The sequence below is a fragment of the Tinamus guttatus genome, unplaced genomic scaffold (genome assembly GCF_059628265.1).
Source record: "Tinamus guttatus ecotype Peru unplaced genomic scaffold, ASM5962826v1 Tinamus_guttatus_pri_ptg000591l, whole genome shotgun sequence".
In the NCBI taxonomy this organism is placed as follows: domain Eukaryota; kingdom Metazoa; phylum Chordata; class Aves; order Tinamiformes; family Tinamidae; genus Tinamus; species Tinamus guttatus.
Genome location: NW_028289125.1, coordinates 1019416 through 1038702, shown reverse-complemented (window position 1 = coordinate 1038702; position 19287 = coordinate 1019416). Strand labels below are relative to the sequence as shown.

The 19287-nt window shown below is 34.1% G+C and overlaps 1 protein-coding gene across 1 annotated transcript in view; it reads left to right on the top strand.

Moving 5' to 3' along the window:
- The window catches only part of CEP120 (centrosomal protein 120), a 31447-nt gene extending 13509 nt beyond the window's left edge, over positions 1 to 17938 (top strand). Inside the window, exons 13-21 of the mRNA XM_088534714.1 lie at positions 1210 to 1306; positions 1407 to 1550; positions 2401 to 2490; positions 2932 to 3024; positions 4398 to 4559; positions 7933 to 8055; positions 9529 to 9627; positions 17013 to 17158; positions 17658 to 17938. Of these exons, the coding sequence (XP_088390840.1) occupies positions 1210 to 1306; positions 1407 to 1550; positions 2401 to 2490; positions 2932 to 3024; positions 4398 to 4559; positions 7933 to 8055; positions 9529 to 9627; positions 17013 to 17158; positions 17658 to 17898 (1195 nt within the window). The 3' untranslated portion in view covers positions 17899 to 17938. The remainder of the gene's footprint in view (positions 1 to 1209; positions 1307 to 1406; positions 1551 to 2400; positions 2491 to 2931; positions 3025 to 4397; positions 4560 to 7932; positions 8056 to 9528; positions 9628 to 17012; positions 17159 to 17657) is intronic.
- Positions 17939 to 19287: the final 1349 nt, after the last annotated feature.

The window sequence follows — 19287 nt, the reverse complement described above, 5'->3', positions numbered from 1 at the left end:
ATAGAAAAAGTAAAACAGAATAGTGATTATGCCTTTCTACTGCCCTGTCGTATTAACTGAAATATTATAATCTCTTGAAGTAGTTTGGTCTTGTTTGAAGGAAGTCCTGTTTACTTTAGACTTGCTTTCATTTTCCCTAATAACTTGTAAGTATTTTGAAAATCATCTTTAAACTCACATGCGTTTTAATGAAAGGAAACATGTATCTTGCAAGGGATAGAGGGAGAACTTACAGAAATCGGAAGAGTGACGCAATACGTTTCCTCCCCCCCACCAAAGATGATAGAAGCAAAATTTAGACTTTTTGCTAGAATTTTTATGACGTGGAAGATAACATTCTGATCCTGTGAAGAGGCGTGCTTTGACTTCGCTATATGTTAAACTTCAATGCTTGTCTCAAGAGAAAGAGTTGTGGCTAAAATGAGAACTGTTTTAGCACAAAATTTGATATCCACTAGATGGCATTCTCAAACATATAATTAGTTTTATGCATTTTGCTGTGCTGATACATTTGTAACCTTGCTCTTTTGGGACTAACATTCCTTATATGCTAATATGTAAAACTCACTTTCAGCAACTCTTATTTTTGAGTTCTCTTACCTTGAATTTTATTTTTCTATTAGTGTAAGATAGTATTAACATGGATCTTTTAAAAAATGTATAATTTATATATGGTACCCAGTTAGTCATTTTTATCTCTGAAATAAATGTAGAATGCAGCTCTCTGAAAATATTTTAGTGCCTTAGTTGATACAATAAAAATGATAAAAGTTCCTTTTAGAATTTTTCTGTTCCAGAAAATATATCAAATCTGAGTCAGAGTAATTTCTGCATCCTTTTGTTGCAAGTTACTTGATATCTAAAACTACAGCTTCCAGCTTTAAATGACTGAATAATTGTACTTACATCAGTGTGTGGCTATAACTGAAACCATAGAGTTGTTTCTGACCTGTTGCAGATCTGTCCTATAGTGAACTTTCACATTAGAGTAGTCATATGTGGTAATTCAGCTGCGGAATTTCTGTGTGTAGTGTTTCTCTCAACATCTTAGACATATGCTTAGACTCTCAGACAACTATTTTAAGAGTCATTAAGAACTAAGGACACGGAAACCTTTCATCTTTTCTGTTTTACATGTCATCTTACAATTAATGTTATGTGTTTTTTAAGATAGCTTTCATTAAAATAACGTTCTGATGTAATTTACAGGTCAAGTAACAGAATAGCGGAGCTTTCTTATGCCATCACTTTGGAAGACTATGGGCTTGTGAAAGTGCACGAAGTTCTGGTGTCAGATTCTTCTCAAGTAATCTTTCGCTTTATTTATTTTTAACTCTAACTTTTAATTGAGTAGTTCATTGAAAATCTTGCTAATCAAATACAAAAACCCTTGTTGTTGTGATCAGTGTATAGGTGCTGGTCAACAGCAGCATGTCCCTCAGCCTCAAGCTCCAGAAATCCAGCCAGAACCTCGAGAAACTTTGGAATACAAAGCAGCACTGGAGTTAGAAATGTGGAAGGAAATGCAAGAAGATATTTTTGAAAATCAGGTTTTTAGTCTTTTTTTTTTTTTTTTTTTCTCTTCCTATTACCTATATTTCAAGACCTCTTGATAGAAAACTTGAGCAATATTTTTCTTGAATTGTGCCACTCTTTCAAAAAAAGAAATACATTTGCAATGTACAGAATATATAAAGTTAAAAGATATGCACCAATGTTTTCCATAGTCTTAAGGAAGAATGTCAACTCTTTACTCTTTGGCCAGTAACTTAAATACGTGCTAGGAATCAAATTTCCCTTCCTAACTTAGGAATGCAAAGAAACTCAAGATGCAGATTATTACTGTTAGGTATTAATGTTGCATTTCTTTATTGTCAGTCAAAATCTATTGTTGTCTTTCCACTCTTGAAGTAATTCTGCTTATACTATGAATGTTGCTTTTAGAGTGAAAATGATCATTCTTACAAAGGATTGCTCTTTTTTTTTTTTCAGAAGGACCTTGAGACTGCAGTTTCTATTAAGTTAGGATATTTTTCTCAAATTTAGGCTGACAGTGCAGCTTGGTTATATGAAAAGTAGGCTATGTTATGTTACTAGGCATAATTAAATGGAGGATGCTTCAGTATCAGAACGAAACCTTGAGTACAGTATTTACAGCATGTTAAATTTGAGTTTCTTTTTTTATTTTGCTACTCAAGAGAGGCTCTCAGTATTTTCTATAGTTGCAATTTTCTCCGTCAGGTCTGCATGTGCTAAAATATACAAGTCTAGGAGAATTTGGGCTGTGGAGTTCTGAGAGTGTCTAATTTCTTGATAAATAATTTTATACTTTAAAAAATTTTAATGGTTAGGTGTCCTTTCTATTTTTGTTGTTGTGGTGTTTTGTTTTTTTTAAAAAAGCTTAAAAAGAAGGAAATGGCCCATATGCAAGCACTTGCAGAAGAATGGAAGAAAAGAGATAAAGAAAGAGAAGCATTAGTGAAGAAAAAGGTAAGAAACTAATTCTCAGACTCTCTAAGTCTCATGATAAGTCCCAGGGTACTGTGAAGTCAGACAGGTTATTTAGTGACTAAAACACGAAACGAAACGAAGGATTTGCCGTAACAGTCTTAACAGTAATGTGTATCAGTATCACATTTCTAGCCACAAAGAGCCCTTATTGATAAAAACTATTTGATTTAGTTCTTTTCAAAGTAAAGACTTACGATACATGTTGTTTTATGTTCAATGTCTGACTTATATAATAATACCTGGGTAGAATACTTGTTCTATATCCTTTATTTTAGCTTTTTCTCTGAACCTAATATTTACCATAGTTTATATCATAGTAAATTTGAAGAACCAGATTTAAAATTTAGATTCTTGACCTCCCTAAGGATTATTTTTATTGCAGAAAAAAGACTAAAAAAAGGCTTTGTTTTTTTTTTTAAGGTAGCAGAATATAATGTCTTGGAGGAACAACTTCAGAAAACCTTGAGAGATCTAGATAAGCGAGAGCGACAACTGTTTAATGCAGAATCAGAGGTAAACACTTTTTTCTTTTAAATACTTACATGAGGTATTTCTATATAACTTTGCTGAGTTCTCACATGGAGATGGCACGCAGACGATTAGTAACCAGTACATAAAAGCTGAAATAGCTACATTCACATTGCTCTAAAAGAGTGCTCATTTTTATATCGAAGTGTGTTACAGCTGTGCATATTTACTAAAAAATAAAACCTCAGCAAACTCCTAAATTCTTCAGTAGTGAAAGGACCAAAGAGGATGACAGAGCGAAACGAATCCCTTTACTAGATTCCAATGCCCACCCACATCTAGAGATCAAGACAAAGAAATGGGATGGGAGCCCAGGGGAATGCTAGTCATAGAAAAAGAGAAAAGAAACTTCCAGTTTTCTTACTACAGAACATTTGCGGTTTTATAGGTGGGTTGCTGTGGTGATTTGTCATTCCAGTAAACTCTTTTTTCTGCCTGCAGATCAGATAATAATCTTTTTTAATCATATTCATTCCTTCTGAGCTTGAAAATCAAGTAAAGAATACTCCCAACACAGCATTGGCTTGTCCTGTCTGTATCCTGTTTTGGACTCAGGCTTTGTTTCTACCCTCTAAGCTACAGTTTGTGCTGTAAATGACATCTGACTTTAGCTTTTACACAAAAAAAACCTAGTAATTACATTTGACTAATGCATTTCTGTCTAGATAAAAATATTTATTTAGAATCTTACACATGTTTGTCTCAAACTTCTTTAGATTTAGTCAGATTGTCTTGTAGTCTTAGAGATAATGAATATCTGTGGATTCCAAAAGTGTCAGGACAAAATGATTTAGAGCTCATTTAGCAACCACATAGTTAGGGAAATGGACCATTTGAGGAGATTTTTACTCAACTAGCAGTTCATCCTGGTCACTAACATCTTTCTAGAAGGTGCAGATATGTCAAGATCTGTTTCCTAGTTTAGCTCAATGAGGAAGTCTCAGTGCGCTCATTCTGAAGCGTGGTGTCTTACTGAATTAAATATGTTGTTGTCTTGGCTGTAGCTGTGACTTTACTGTTGTCCCTACACCGAAGGGGAAGATACAACTTTTTAAACTAATAGCCACTTATATAATTTTATATCTGTAGATATAAATTCTCTCATTAGGAATCTCATTTAGAAAGTTTAGTGAGAGATTCAAATTTTCTAATAGTTAAGCAAGTATTTGTGGTCAAAACATAGTCACTGGCAGGTTATTATTTAGAGTGAAAGGCAATGTATAAGAGGTATATCTATCAAATGGAACTTCTGACGTTTCATTTCTGATACAGTTAACAAATTTTTCCTGTCATAAGTGTATAAAAGAAAGATCTCTTACCTATGAATTAATCCAACCTAATTATGTCTCATTTTTAAGCTTGAAAGAATTAAGAAGGAGTTACAAGCAGAGTATGAACGAAATATGCAGGAGTTACAGGATTCTGTCCGGCGAGCTAAAGAAGAGTGTGTGCATCAGGTTGAGCTAGAAAGGTCAAAAATCAAACAGCTGGAAGAAGACAAGCTTCGACTACAGCAGCAAGTAAGTGCATTTAGGTGTTTTCCTCCTCCCCTCCCCCCCCTTTGTATGTTCTCTGTCTCTCTAAGTAACCATTTATTTCTTTTTCTTTTAAATAAGCATTTTAAATTGAGCAATGATTGGAGGCAACTACATTCTGGCAATGTTGTAGTGGACATTTGCCAGAAATGTAATGAGTCTCATGCTGGGATCCTACAATACTGCAAGTATTATTGCATATAGAAGCTGTGCCTTAAACTGCAAAATGTCTAGGTAGCCTGACTGCAGTTCATTCCATAATTCCATTGAAAAATATTTTTTTATGTGTGTGTGTGTGTATATATGTCTTTGTGTGGATATTTTTTATATATATGTATATAAATATATGTGTATAAATATATATTTGTGTGATATTTCTTTGTGGGACAGGGTTGAGTAGGGGCATTTTCTTGATATTAGTGAAGATCCTAGTGGTACTTCTAGTAAACCGAAAGAATGTAGACCATATATTCTTTGGTCCTCTAGAATATCCTTTGAACTAATGACAAGACAGCTATTTTGTTGAATGTTAAAATATACCTATATTTTAACATGGTTATGTGAAAATACTAAAATAAAAATCTAAATAGCCGAGAGAAAATGTTTGTATTGGAAAGAGCTTGTTTGTTTAAAATTAACCTACTTCTTTTCATATCATTATGTGCTTGCCACCATACAATGAAGATTTTTAATATAGTTACAAAACAGAAAGAAAACACTGCCATTCTAGAAGATGCTGACCTTAGTTTTTTCACTGAACAATTATTAAATTTATATAGGTAACTTAAATGTCAGGACACAAGCCACTTCAAAATGATAAACGAGTCACCTCTGTATCATAGATATGTTGGCAGCTACCAATTCTTTATCAGTGAAGTTCCTCAGACTCAAAAACCAGATGCCACCTGTGTTGGACTTACCATCTATGTTCGTTCTTTGCATCCCACTGCCATCATAAACACTCTTTTCTTTGCATTAAAAATAAATGTCCTGTAGCAGACAAAAGATTCAGTTAGCCCAGCACTGTGTTGCAGCAACAGCTAGATTTTGAGAAGTGGAAAAAGTAGAAAATTTCATTTTGAGATATCCACCAGTATCATGTGTTGATGCTACTACAGATATATCCTAAACCAAAAGCTGCATCTAGTATTCTTTGCCATCAGTGAAAGTATCCTTCATGAATTATTTGATCCCTTGAAAAACAATTTCTATTTCTAGCATTGCAGCATCCTGTGGAAATGAGTTCTACCATTTAACTATGTGTTGTATACTAAAGAAGTTCCCTTTTGCTCATTTTAAGATTGTTGCCTAATAATGTTTTTGCGTTAGGTTCTTCTCATTCTAATATTATACTGCTAGGAAGTATGAATAATCCTTGGTGCCTGTGCCTGATTGCATGGGGATCCATCCTATTGTCTCCTTTCCAAACAAGAGGAGACTTTTGTCTTTCTTTGAATGAAGGACATTCACACCACAAACTCCTCCTAGTTGCCATTCTGTATGCCTTTGCTGCCAGTTTGTTTGTCTCCTACAGCAATATGCTGCTGTTCCCACTTTCCACATAAAAAGACAAGCCAAGCAAGGGAGGGAGAGTGGGGAGCAATTTCTTACTGTAGGATGGGTTCCCTTGTCATGTGCGAAAGTGCAAAGTTGTTATTGCTGTCAGTTCTGGCAGGCTACTTTATGTGCTTGAAAATAATTCCATCTGTAAGAACTTACCTTTTGGTAACCTCTTGGTCTTCTGCTTTGTTTTTGTTATCTTTTATCCAAGCAGTGTGCTGAAGAGCGTGATCTATTAAAGAAAAGTACCAATATATACTGTATTGAAGAACTGTAGAATTCTTAGCTAACATTTTTGAAAGTTAGCAGTACCATATGCAGAAGAAGAAACTTGAAGCATCCTGTCTAGAGAATACTACTTAAATTTTCAGATTAAGGAAATTCTGCTTTGATTGTAGAATTTGTGCGTTTCACTAACAGCCCACAGCCTGTGGTCTTGACAGATTTATGGGTTTTGAAGGGGTTTTCAGGACCAAGAAATAAATAAAACTTTTATTGCAAAAGTTCTGAGCATTGCTGTTATTTTTCATAGTTAGAGAAATTAGTTGCCCTGTTTGCCATTAACATCTTGAGCATATACCTGTGTTTTAAAAAGAAACAAGTAAGAGTGGAAATATAGAAAGCAATAGTGCCTGTCAGTAGTGTTGGCTATCAAGATCACACATGAAACCTGCAACTTCCTGTTTTTATAAGATTTGGTTTTGGGGCATATTTGCTTTCTTACATCAATTCTATAAAAATAATAGATGCAGCATTTTAAATGTTGGAAGAAAAATTGAGATTACTCTATCATATGATGCAAAGAATTAAAATAGTGATGTACTAATAGAAATAGTTCTAGCTTTTAAGCAGAAGGGAATTTTCTGAAATTTTGTACTCAGTATTCTAAACTGTTGGATAAAATTTGTGGAAAAATTTGCACTAACTAGTTGCAGAAAAAAATAATTGCGTGTTGGTTTTATGATCTCTTCTGTTTCATCAGCTATATTAAGAGTTTTATGATTGAATAATATTTAAGAGGAAAAACATAAGGTACGCTTTTTAGAACTTTTAGAATGAGGTGTTTTCTTAGTAATATTAATATGGTATATTGGAAGTGTTAGCTATTTAAACATTTGACTTTCTAGCAAAGTAATATAATAACATATTGGCAAGATACCATCTTTCAAATTTCTTACTTTTAAGATTGAAAAGTCATGTCCTGTCTTTTTTGGTATCATCACATGTGGAAGTATACTGTGAGAGCAGGGTTGCGTAACCTTCAAATTATTGGTCACCAAAGTCTTTTCTGCTCCAGCCTTTCTTTTAAATAATTATTTGGCTATACAAAGTATTGGTTGTTTCCTCTTCCAGACATTTCTACACAAGTTACATTGGTAGAAATGAGTCTGTAATAAAAGTTTCATTTAGTAGGTGACAGTTGGATTTCTTAAAAGCTGCTATATATGTAAATCTAAATAGTTTTGTTTTTTGTATATCTTTCACAAGTCTTCTTTTAGAAAGACAAACAGCGGTGTTTATAAACTTGATTCTCTCATATATGGAAGGAGACTTGTTTTTGTTTACAGAAATAAAGCAAAGACCCTCTTTAAAATTCTTCCTATTAAAGCATTGCTGTGTGCTGTCCTCAAGAAATCATTAATTGTGAATGTGTAGTTTTCAGAGTCTGTTTTATATCAGATAATTGGCAATAAGATGTTTGGTCCAAGGACTAAGGACTAACAAATTCTGTAATAGAGTTTTTTGCGTATGGGATTTTTCCGTTAATTTATGTTATATCTGGATATTTTTAATGCAGTTTTATGAAGCAGAAAATAAGTATAAAATTTTGGAGAAGGAGTTCCAACAGTACAAAGAACAACAAAGTTCCAAACCAGAAATCCGTCTACAGTCAGAAATAAATCTTCTCACCTTAGAAAAGGTACCTTGAATTTTTTAATCTCTAAAAACCATCACAATGTTCCATTCATTGGTAAAGGAGATATAAGAATAATCTTTCATGATAAACCTGGTTGGTTTTTCCATTTTGTTGGTCTTTTTTAATTTTCCCAACAACTCCTTTAGTCTGTAAGTACTCAGAGACAAACAAGACCAACAGTTGTCTTATGCACATGGAGGAAACTGTTGGACTTTGAAGTTGAGAGAAAGAAAAACTAACCTATTTATTTAAAAGACCACCTCTATTATTTATACTGGGAATAAGCAATCTGTTTATAAAATTAGGTAAAAAAGAAGAATTTCTTGTGAAAGTTAATTTGCATTGATTAAACCATTATGTGTTTGGGGATTGTTTTAAGTGTTTCTGAAAATAGATTGTGTTCCATGTCAATGGAACAGATTCCCCATTTTAGGTTGTATTTTTTGAAATCTCAGATACTTTCAGTAGAAGATATTCTACTTAATTAAGCCTACAGAATTGGGTATTTTGAGAGTTTTGAGTTAAATTGTAACAGTATATTTTAAAAGAATTAGGCCAGGTATGTTGGCATGACACAATCAAATTACACATCTGGTCTGCATATTACTATAGACTTGAGTGATTTCTAGTGATAGTACAAGCCGGTAGTGCATAAGGGTTTTTTGTTTTGTTTTGTTTTTCTTCTCTACATGTTTTTCAAAATGCTTATCTTTAGATATATTTTTGTTGGATTTTTTTTTTCTTTTAACTTCTGTTTCAAGATCTTCCAAAATGGGATGGTAAACAGATTTCATCTACTTAAAAGCAATTGTACTGTTTAAGACCTGTTGATAGGAATGTTTCCAGTTACTGAGCTCTGTGTAGTTAATATTAAAAGGCATCCAACTAAAACAGAATTTTTCTTTTGCACAAAACACAAATACTTCTGTCCAGAAGAGAACAACATTTTTTTAAAAACTTATTATTTAGATGGTAAGAACAGATTTATGCCGTATATACCTATAAAAATGGGTTGAACAGAGAAGTGCCACACACTTTTCTATGAAATAGATAACTTCCATTAGTGCTAGGGCGAAAAAAATCCACACACCTTAAACAGCAAGACTTATCCATCAGTTCCTGTTGAGTTAGATTTTATAGGCTTACTATTAAGGAAAAAAACAGGGGGAGGAGGGCAGGAAGTTTCACTAATTTGAGATTCTTGAATTTAAAAGGTCACATCACCAGATTTAGTGCAAAAACCTAATCTTTTCTTTTTTGTATAGACTGCTATCCAGTAAAAATAGGGCTATATTTTAAACAAGAAAATGTTCATGTGCCATAATATTTATGTTACATTACATAACAGCTTTAGATGATGTTGTATATTATACTACATAAACACTTTTCTTAAACCAGACCCATTGTATATATACATCTTTCAATGATTGTTACTGCTGTTATTGCTTCAGCTGATATGATTTTAATTGCTTTTAGGTTGAACTTGAAAGAAAGTTGGAGTCAGCTACCAAGTCAAAGCTGCACTACAAACAGCAATGGGCGAGGGCTTTGAAAGAACTTGCGAGGTTAAAACAGGTATGCTGGCCTTTTTCTTTTGTCATGAGAGACAGCCAAATTAACGCAGTGTAGGAAGCTGTTTATGATTTCTATTTGCTGTTTGGGATTTTCATCCTAATATTGTAGGGTTTTTGGTTTGGATTTGCCCAACTGCACTTAAAGAAGTGATCAGACCTTACTAAATAATTCATTTCACAAGTCTCTGATAGTAGAACAGCATGCTCTAACTACAGTGTTTTAATAAAACTCACATGTATATGAGGCTTTATATATGTTCTTCAAACTTGAAGTAGTAGCAGCAGCTTTCTTCTCCCTGAATGCGTATGTCTTTGGTTTTTGTCATCATCTACCTTTCATGAATTACAGTAAACACTAGTTAAACAGTATATTTAAGACCAGCCTATACTTCCATTGGCCATGCCAAGCAAATTAGTAAACCATTAATCCCCATTGCTGAATAAACTTTAACATAGACTTAAAACTTCAGAATTCAAGTTCAGTAAAAAGTTTTTATTCCTTGTGTTCACACCTACTTTCTGGTTGATGGAAAACCTTATTTCTTAAGGACTGTAGGTCCTACTTCATTATTATCTATGAAATTAGAAACTCAGCTTTATTTCCAGTCTTCAAATTGGTCTTTTTTTTTTCTTTTTTTTTTCTCAGTAATTAAAGGAGTCATAAATTGTCCTCTCTAATTTCTGAAATACCTATGCTTAAGAAAGTTGTTAGAAAGAAAAACAGCCTCTTAATCAGAAAGATAAGATTTACTTAAGCAGCCATGAAAAGTCAAAACTATGTTTTTTCTCAATGCCATATTTTAAAAAGCAGTGTAGAATAAAGGAAAAGCCTGTTGCTTGCCAGATTAATGCTGAGTACGTATCGCAATTGGGGTTCTTACAGTAAGTTTCGCCACAACGGATGTGGCATCTGAACTTGGTAACAAAGGGAGATGGTTTCAGCTTACTCAGTGAATTATGTTACCTGCACCTTTTAAAGGAATTGTTCTATAATGTAAAGGTGGGCTCTTGTATTTTTATGCTCCTGTGCTGCATCGTATTCTATTAATAAGGGATTTAAACAACATTAAAGAGCTGATCAGAAGACCATTTACTGTGTTTTGAGTAGAAATTTGGAAACCATTACTTCAGGAGTTCTAGATCTGCTCTAGTTCAGATGATTTGTGCAATTGCACATAGTTTGACCAATTTCTTGTTTAAATTGGATTAGTACCATGTTAATTTTGCATAGCCTCTGGTGAATAGCCACAGGGTTGTAATCTGTGCCAGTAATTTGTCACACCAAAGCTCTCTAGAGAACTATACAAAACATTTGTGTAGTGAGGATTAGACGCTGAAAGCCATATCTTAGATTGTTAATAAATGTTAATGACAAAACCCAGCTGGTAAGTCTTGGAAATGAGATCTAATGCTTTGTGCCCATTGCCAAAAAAGTGTTTAAAGAGAGATTTCCATTACTCAAAGGTGACCTAGTGCAGTCAATTTGTGAATTAAAGAAGCATAATCTACAGGCTAAGCATTTAGTAAAATGCTCTTCTGACTTGCAACCATAAAAGTCAATGTTTCCTTAATTAAAAAGTTTCCTCTTATTTTGGAATGAGTTGTTCCCACACATCTGTGGTGCTTTTATATTTTGTAGAATGAGATGTGCACTATGTAACTTAGAAAACTATTGGACTGTTAGTAGAAAAAGCTCCAAACATCTCCAAATCTAGCATTGTGATTATTAAATCCAGTGCCAGCTGTAACCAGAAAAAAGGCCAGAAGCACCTGAGAACGCTTGTACATCATGTTCATACCATAGGTACCAAAATACAGAAGCTACACTGTAAATCTATTTTGTTGAGCTGACTGTAAAGCTGTAGGCTCTACCAATCCATTTGGTATTCTCCTTCATTATTCTCTGCAACCTCAGATTGATCATTTATTTACCAAACACCTATTCAACTTTAGGAAGACAATTTCAACAAGTTATCCATATATTTATGTGCACCCAGGTAGCTTTTATTATTTATAGGAGTATGAAGGACTTCGTCATTCAATGTTTGCTGACTAGGACACTGAGATGCTACACAGATGACTATGTAGCTTTATACATGTGAAAATAATTACCGAGAGCAATTAAACCACCTATGCAAAATTGCACACAGAATTACCGAGTTTTGGTTACCAGAAACAGCACTTTAAAACAAGCAACAAAGATAAGAGAAATATAACTTTCAGTAGCTAATATCTCTGTTATAATCTAGAAAACCAAAATAATCTGAAAATAACATACATGCGTTATTCAGCATTTCAGGGGAAAGTGTTTGTGTGTGTTTAAGTCGTTTACCATCTTCGTACCCTACAGGTATGTTCAAAGCAGCACTGATGGGTTTGTTTAAAACCACACAGACCTTATTGGTTGGCTGACATTCACTCTATCTTAGTCCAGCCTCCAGTTTATCCGCTCAGTAATTAATTTGATAAATTTATAAGTAATTTAGCCAAAGATTGGATGTAAATCTTTGTTTGAAAAGAAAAGGAAAACAAAACAAAAACAAACAGTTGGAGGTCCAAGTCTTGGTTAAAAACTGTGTCTTGAAACCATCCAGGCCCTCCTACTGACTTGTCAGCTCTGGGTTATTTTCAGAAAACTTTACTTGAGTTCCTTAGCTTCAGTCATAAGTTTTTCCCACAGACTTGCATGGTATGTGTGAGTGGGAGAGTGAATAGTGGCTGCTATTTAGTCATTGTTTAGTCTAGTGTATGTATGTTTACATCTCCCTTTTGGATTTATAGGCAGCTATGGCAAAATAAAGATTGTGCTTCCTTGATTGAAGAGCCTCTTAACTAGAGCACCTGGTGGCATAGAAGGATTCTTTTATGATCCAATTATAATTACTCCTTAAAAATTTTAAAGGGATTAATTTCTGTTTAATCCCAGTATTTATGTGGTCCCATAGTTTTCAAAAATATTTCCACTGTGCAGACATATAAAATTATATTCGTATCCTCAAACACATCACCAGGATGCAAACTAACAAGGGAAAATAACACAATATCAAAGCAAATAATGTGATACATAATATGTTCCACTTGTGGGTTTTTTTTCTTTGTTTTGTTTGTTTGTTTTTTTGTTTTGTTTTGTTTTTTAAGATATTATCTGGGTTGGTTTGACTTTTGATAATATGTTTACAGGGTTGTTAGAAAAGCTGGATGGACTATCAAATTTATAAGGAAAAAAAACTCTATTGATCTCTTGTCAACATACCTGTTTTTAGTCTGGCGGCTTCTGATTCTGGAGTGATCCCTTACCAGAAATTTAAAAATGTTAAACTTTAGAAATTTTAAATTTTTGGAAATTCTAATGGCTCTTATTTAGGATTATAAACAGCCTGACCAGCTACATCAAGCAATTGGGAATAAATATAAAATGTTTGTTATATCATGAGCATATTCTCTATGGAAATAATGTGGAGTATGCCATACAGAAAGCCTTAACTATGAGAATTTTAAAAGCGTGTGTGTGTGTATGTATGAACTCATGTGTGCACTAAAGTACATGTGGAAATGCTTTGATATATGCAAATATATCTTGTGTTTTAAACTAAGCCTATGAAGAATGAAATGAAGGTGTTTTTAGTGCATCTAAAAGTGCTGGACTTTTTTATTAATACTATCAGTTTATGCAATTTGTTTACTGATATTATTCTCTTTCACTTTGGAAATGAAAGCGAAAGGATCTCAGTCATGAGTGGATGCAAATGAATGATTCTGTAAAATCTGATATTTCTAAACATTTCTATGCAATAAAGTTCAGTACCTTCTCTGTTCTTTTTTAAAAAACACTTTTTTTTTAATACCTGAATGTTTCTGCTAAAGTGACATTGCTTTCATCACCCTGATGAGTAAGAAATCCTTCCTTCTCTCCTGCTCTGACAAGACTTTTTTTTTATGATGCCTGAAGAAGTCATAACAAAATTGTATATAAAGTTAAAATCAGTTCACCTTTCTTCTTACTAATCAAGTTTTGTAAATTCTTTGCCATCTCTTGTATTGGTGGATTATTGGGATATGAATTTCTATTGCTCTGCTATGAATGTTATGCATACAGCAAGTTTGTTATTCTTCACCCTATAAACTGTTATGACAGACTTTTAAAGAAGTCAAAGACTAATGCTGGGAAATGGATTTTAAAGTCACATAATACTAAGTATATAATTTAAATTACACCCTGGAACCATCATAAATGAACCCTTCCCACTCGTTTTCATGTCTCTGAATTAGACTGGTATTAAACTGATACAAAGGGAAGCTTATTTCAGAAAATACAGATTTTTCAATGTATTTAATATTTCATTATTAAATGCCATATTATTCAGGCTCATTGTATGGCACCTTTTAAGATGCTATGAAAATTCTCCTTTTTCATTGCTACAAGGCTAGAATAAATCTCTCTCGTTCCCAAATAATGCCAAATATGTGTATCTCATAACAATATATTAGTTAAAGATTGCTTATGCACTTAGACTGCGTTAAGTTTCTAAGCTGATCACATTTATGTGAAAGGAAGTCCTATCCAGTGTTACCTTTAGAGACAAAATATACTGATACTAGTTTTTGTTCTTCATGGAGAAAAGGAGCATTTAGAAAATAGAGACTACTACTGTGAGTTTCTCTGACCTTATAATACAAGGTGGCTGACTTGCCAGTGTTAAAAACTGCTTCAACAATTATGCCTGATCTATAGCATTTTTCTGATTTAAAATGTTCATCTTAATTCTAAAAGTTCCATGATTGAAGAAGCTCCTAACATGCTTGTTATATTGTTCTAATAATTAATTTTCAAAATCTTAATAAATGGCACTTTCTTTCCAGTTGGAAATTACCTAGGTTTGACTTAGAGCCATTGCTTCCCTTTGCAAAAACAGAAGAACTGACAAAGTAATGGGATATGTCTGTCTATCCCAGACTCTTGTCTCTGGCAGTGGCCATCAGGAGATAGGTAACACCCAGGAACAGGGCTTCAATATCTTGACATCCCCTCCAGCTGCTAGCAGTCAGTTACATGTATCACAAGACAGAAGGTGCTTTCATACTGTTGTGTTTAACAGCCATCGGTGGATGTACTCTTCCTGCTTCTGCCTGGGTCCTTTTCAAGCTCATTCGTATTTCTTCTCCTCCCCTTTTAGCAACTCTGACTAATTTTGGATCAGCAGCAAACTTGGTTTCTTCCAGAAGAAACCACAGCCTCACTTATGAACATATCAAGGAATACAGATATATTACAGATATATACAGCTCTCCTTTGCTGTTGTGAAAATTATCAACATTTATCTTTTCTCCAAGCTTTTAACCCCATGATAATTTGATAGACGACTTTATGAAGGTTTATTTTTCAGCTTGGGCTTTTTGTTTGAAGACCTTTTGGAGGTGCAGTTCTTGTTTGTTTGTTTTACAATAGCTGAGTTTGTCCTTCTTGATCTGATACATCCATATAGTTTTATTAATTTTGTTTTAATTATGGTTTCACCTAGCTTATCCATTGTGGAAGCAAGTCTTATTGGTAGTTCCTGGAACTTCTTAAAATATACTTTAAAAATGAGAAAACAGTTTCTATTCCTATGGCATCAGCTCCAATTTTAGTGACAGATTATACCTCTAGTTAGTTGTAACTTAATCTTCGAATTTCCCTAGAGGTCTTGGAAAACTTTTGGATAAATACCATCTGGCTTTAGTGATTTGTTACTATTTGTTATATGTATTTGCAGATTCCCATTCTAAAAGCATGTTCTACTTTAATCATAGACTGTTCTTCAAACCCATCCCACATAAAAAGTGTCTCTCACGTGGGAATGTTCTCTTGTGATGGATGGGGGAGGAAAGACTATTGCCTTATCTTCCTCAAATGCTGTTTTACACTTTGATCATATATCAGCTGCAAAGACTCTTTGGCAGGATTCCTGCTTCTGGTTTTATTATTAGTATGTATCCCTTTAGCAAATTGTTTGTCAGTCTTTTTGGCCTGTCTCACTGCAGTTTTAACATTTAATTTGCCAGACTAGCATACTGGATTTATGCAGGAAAGTAAAGTATTTGTTGATTATTTATATTGATATACATATGAATGATATACATTCAGTATTAGAATTTTTATTTATAACAATTCCTTGTGAGATTCAGATTTTTTCTAATCAACAGGCAGTGCTTGAAATGGTCTTTAAATATAGTCTGGGAATTGGGACTCAGAAGCCTACCTGGCTAAAAGCCTTGAGTATGCTTTTCCAGATACTGTTTTGTTGGCTATATAATAAATATATGCATAGATATGGGAAAAAAAAGTTTTTTTAATCATTGAAATAAAGATAAAACTTATTTTATGAACAGTGTTTTAGTCTGTCTTTAGCTTTATTTTGTTCAAGTTAAAGCCAAACATGCATCTTACAGTTTATCTGAATTCATGATGTTCATGTAGCTTTCCGCCTTATTTTTTAACTTCAGGACTAGCTCTGAGTGTGAGACCAACTAGTCAGTGTACAAGGGCATATTGAAAATGACTGAGAGGAAAGGAAAGCAAGAAGAAAAAGGACTCCTGCTGAAGCTGAGATGCTTTAATATCCCCGAGTGGCCGTGGACTCAAACTGTAGTTCTGTTGTAGTGTCTCTCTAGAGCTGCTAAAAACCAAATTTGGAACAAACTAAACTTAGACTGTGTGAGTTAGGTAACTTATTCTGTAATCTAAGGTTTCATATAGGGTTGGAAAACTATGAAAGGCAGCCAAACATGAGTTTTAGATCTTCAAGACGTCCTTTTTAAATACGAGTGTCAGCCTCAGGAAGTAGTTCTTAAAGCCTAACGTATAGAACCATAGAATGCTTAAGGTTGGAAGGGACCTCTAGAGGTGAATTGGAGAGCAGTGCTTCAACACTAGGCAATGAAGGACCAATAATGCAAGTTTTACACAACTATTTGGCATTTGATGCTTATTTCTCAAAATAGCATTACCATTTAAAATACGAGGAAGCAGTGGCAACCAGATAGATCTCAACATCTTGGGCAGTTTCAAAAGTATAAGTTATTTATTGTTATTTATTGGCCTAAGTTAGAGTTTGTAAAAGAACTGGCAACATATTCTTACCATTTAGGTAATGGGAAGATATGTGAAAAAGCCGAAGCTGACCCAGCTTGGACAACTGTTTGCTACAACCGTGATAGTCATTGATCTTGAAGTACTATAGGTATCGACAACGTAAACATCCTGTTTAACTCCAGCATTTCAATACTGCTGGAGACTTTGGAATTGTCTCGAGTTCTTCCCTAAAGTTTTACATGTCGGTAGCACTTGCATTTTTACAGATAAGTGTGTAGTCAACTGGGTTATCTTTTCACCCCTTCCTACCATAGCGTGAACAAGAAAATGCAATGGCTCGCCTTAAAAAGCAGCAGCAAGAGCTGGAGCACATGAGGCTGCGCTACTTGGCAGCAGAAGAGAAGGAGCTGGGGAAAACAGACCGACAAGAGCTGGAGGACATCAAAAATGAGCTTAACAGGTATTAAAGCATCTCCAGGATTTCCATCCCCCTGCGTCAAAATAGGCAAAGATCCAGTTAAATCAAGATTATAATTGGCTGTCACTATGGTAAAGGAACACACTTTAGTGTCCCTTAGGTAAAGATTGCCCATTTATAAAATGTAACAGTCCTGCATTATAGAAAATCTATCCCTAAGGGCACCGTACCCTGTTTTTTTATGCTGTGGTCATCGCAGCACTATACCAGGCTTTATTTTAAACCTTTAATTCTGAGCTGAGCAGAGCTGCTGCATTAAGACAAGAAAGAGGTATTTTTTAACATTCTGCTTACTATATGAATGTTTCTTTTACTGGTATGTATTTTTCTTTAGTATAGGTAATATTTTTTTTAAAAAATGATTTTCTTAAAAAAAAAAAAATGATTAGCTACTCTGTAGATAAGTAACTTCAGGAGCTCATATGAAAATAATCAGTAATTTTTAACATGTCATGTCCTTTGATACTTTCCATCTTATCAGGTTAAAGCAACAAGAAGAAGAAAGAAAGCAGCTGCAAGATGGTAGAGAGAGTTCTGCGGGGAGAGCGGACAGTCTTCATTCTAGAAAATTAAATGAGAACATGGATGATTATCTCTCTCGTCTAATAAAGGAGAGGGATACTCTGTTGCGAACAGGAGTATATAACCATGAAGACCATATTGTTAGTGAACTTGATCGGCAAATCAGAGAGGCAATTGAAAAAAGGAACAGCACTAAATGAAAGCATATAGGTAACTATAGAAAGTCAGAGCCTAAGTTGGGATAGAGTAATTTTGTAAACGTGTAGTTCTTGTAAGGGTCGTAAAATCTTCTGCAAAGGTGTAAGGACATGCTTAACTTTGCACGCTGTTCTTGGCCTTTCTGAAGTCAATGTAAATACATGCAATGTTCAAGAGTAAGCACAGTTGTAGTTTTTACAGGGTGGGAGGTGGCTGCTTTTTAAATATTTTTACTCATATTTATGTATGTGTAAATATCTATTTATTTTGTGAATTCTTCTGAAATGTTTTCTACCTCTTCTTGCAACCTCAATAGCTTTTTTTTGTTCAATATTGTCATAATTTATTGCATTTTTTTAAATGCCTTCAACAGAACTAAGAAAAAGTAGCATTAGTTTAATCCTCCCTCAAAGTGCTGCACTTGAACAAATGTTATTTCTTATCAAATTGCAAGGTATTCAACTCTTGCTTCTGTAACCGTAGTCAAGATAACTAAGTTCTCTAGCTAGTATTCCTTCATGAGCATAGGTTTTGGAAAATTTATAAGAGCCAGTGATGAGATTTTGGGTCAGGCAAAAAAAAAAAAAAAATCCATCAAACCAAAACAGCATGAAATACTGATCTTCACGAAGAAAATCTCTTTGGTGTCCTAGCAGTTTCTAGCATGCAGGCCTGTAAGGACAAGCATGTGAAGGGGGATAAAGCCCTAATTCAGAAACACATGTATGCACTTTCCTCTCTAATGAGAAAATATGTTTGAAGTGCTGGTTAAGTGCATTTACATACCTCATTTAAATCTGAAGACATACATATAAATAACAAGAGCTTTTCTAAGTAATTATATGTTCCTTAATCAAGGTCTAACCCATTCACAATTACTAAGCTGAATTTCAAAGCATGTTTTCTCCATACCATTTAAATTGTATCTAATTCAGATTTCAAAATATGAATAAGTCAGAGTATCAAGTTGTTAAATTTCTGAAGAGATGTCCACCAGAAATGTTAGTTTGTGCATAATCACAGTTGAATAAGGACAGTTTTGGATTCCAGCCTTCGCTCAGCTCCGCTGATTTTAAAATCATTTGTGTGGATCTAGCTAACTCCATATATTTACAGTCATACGAAAAGGGGCTTTGTGTGTTTACAAAAATTTTTCTCGATTTTTGTATTTTTGAGGAAAAAACATATGTCCTATAACTCGTTTTGAAATGAGCAAAGATCCGTGTACTTCCATAGACCTAACTGTGTAAGCGTTGCCTTCCCTTTGTGGACGGTGTGAGTTACAGAATACAGACTTTATGTTGCATCTCAGTGTGCCTCTTCAGTGTGTTGTTTCTGCTTCTCTAACTGTTAACCTACCTTCTGTGTAATAGACTGCTTGTCTAAGCCCC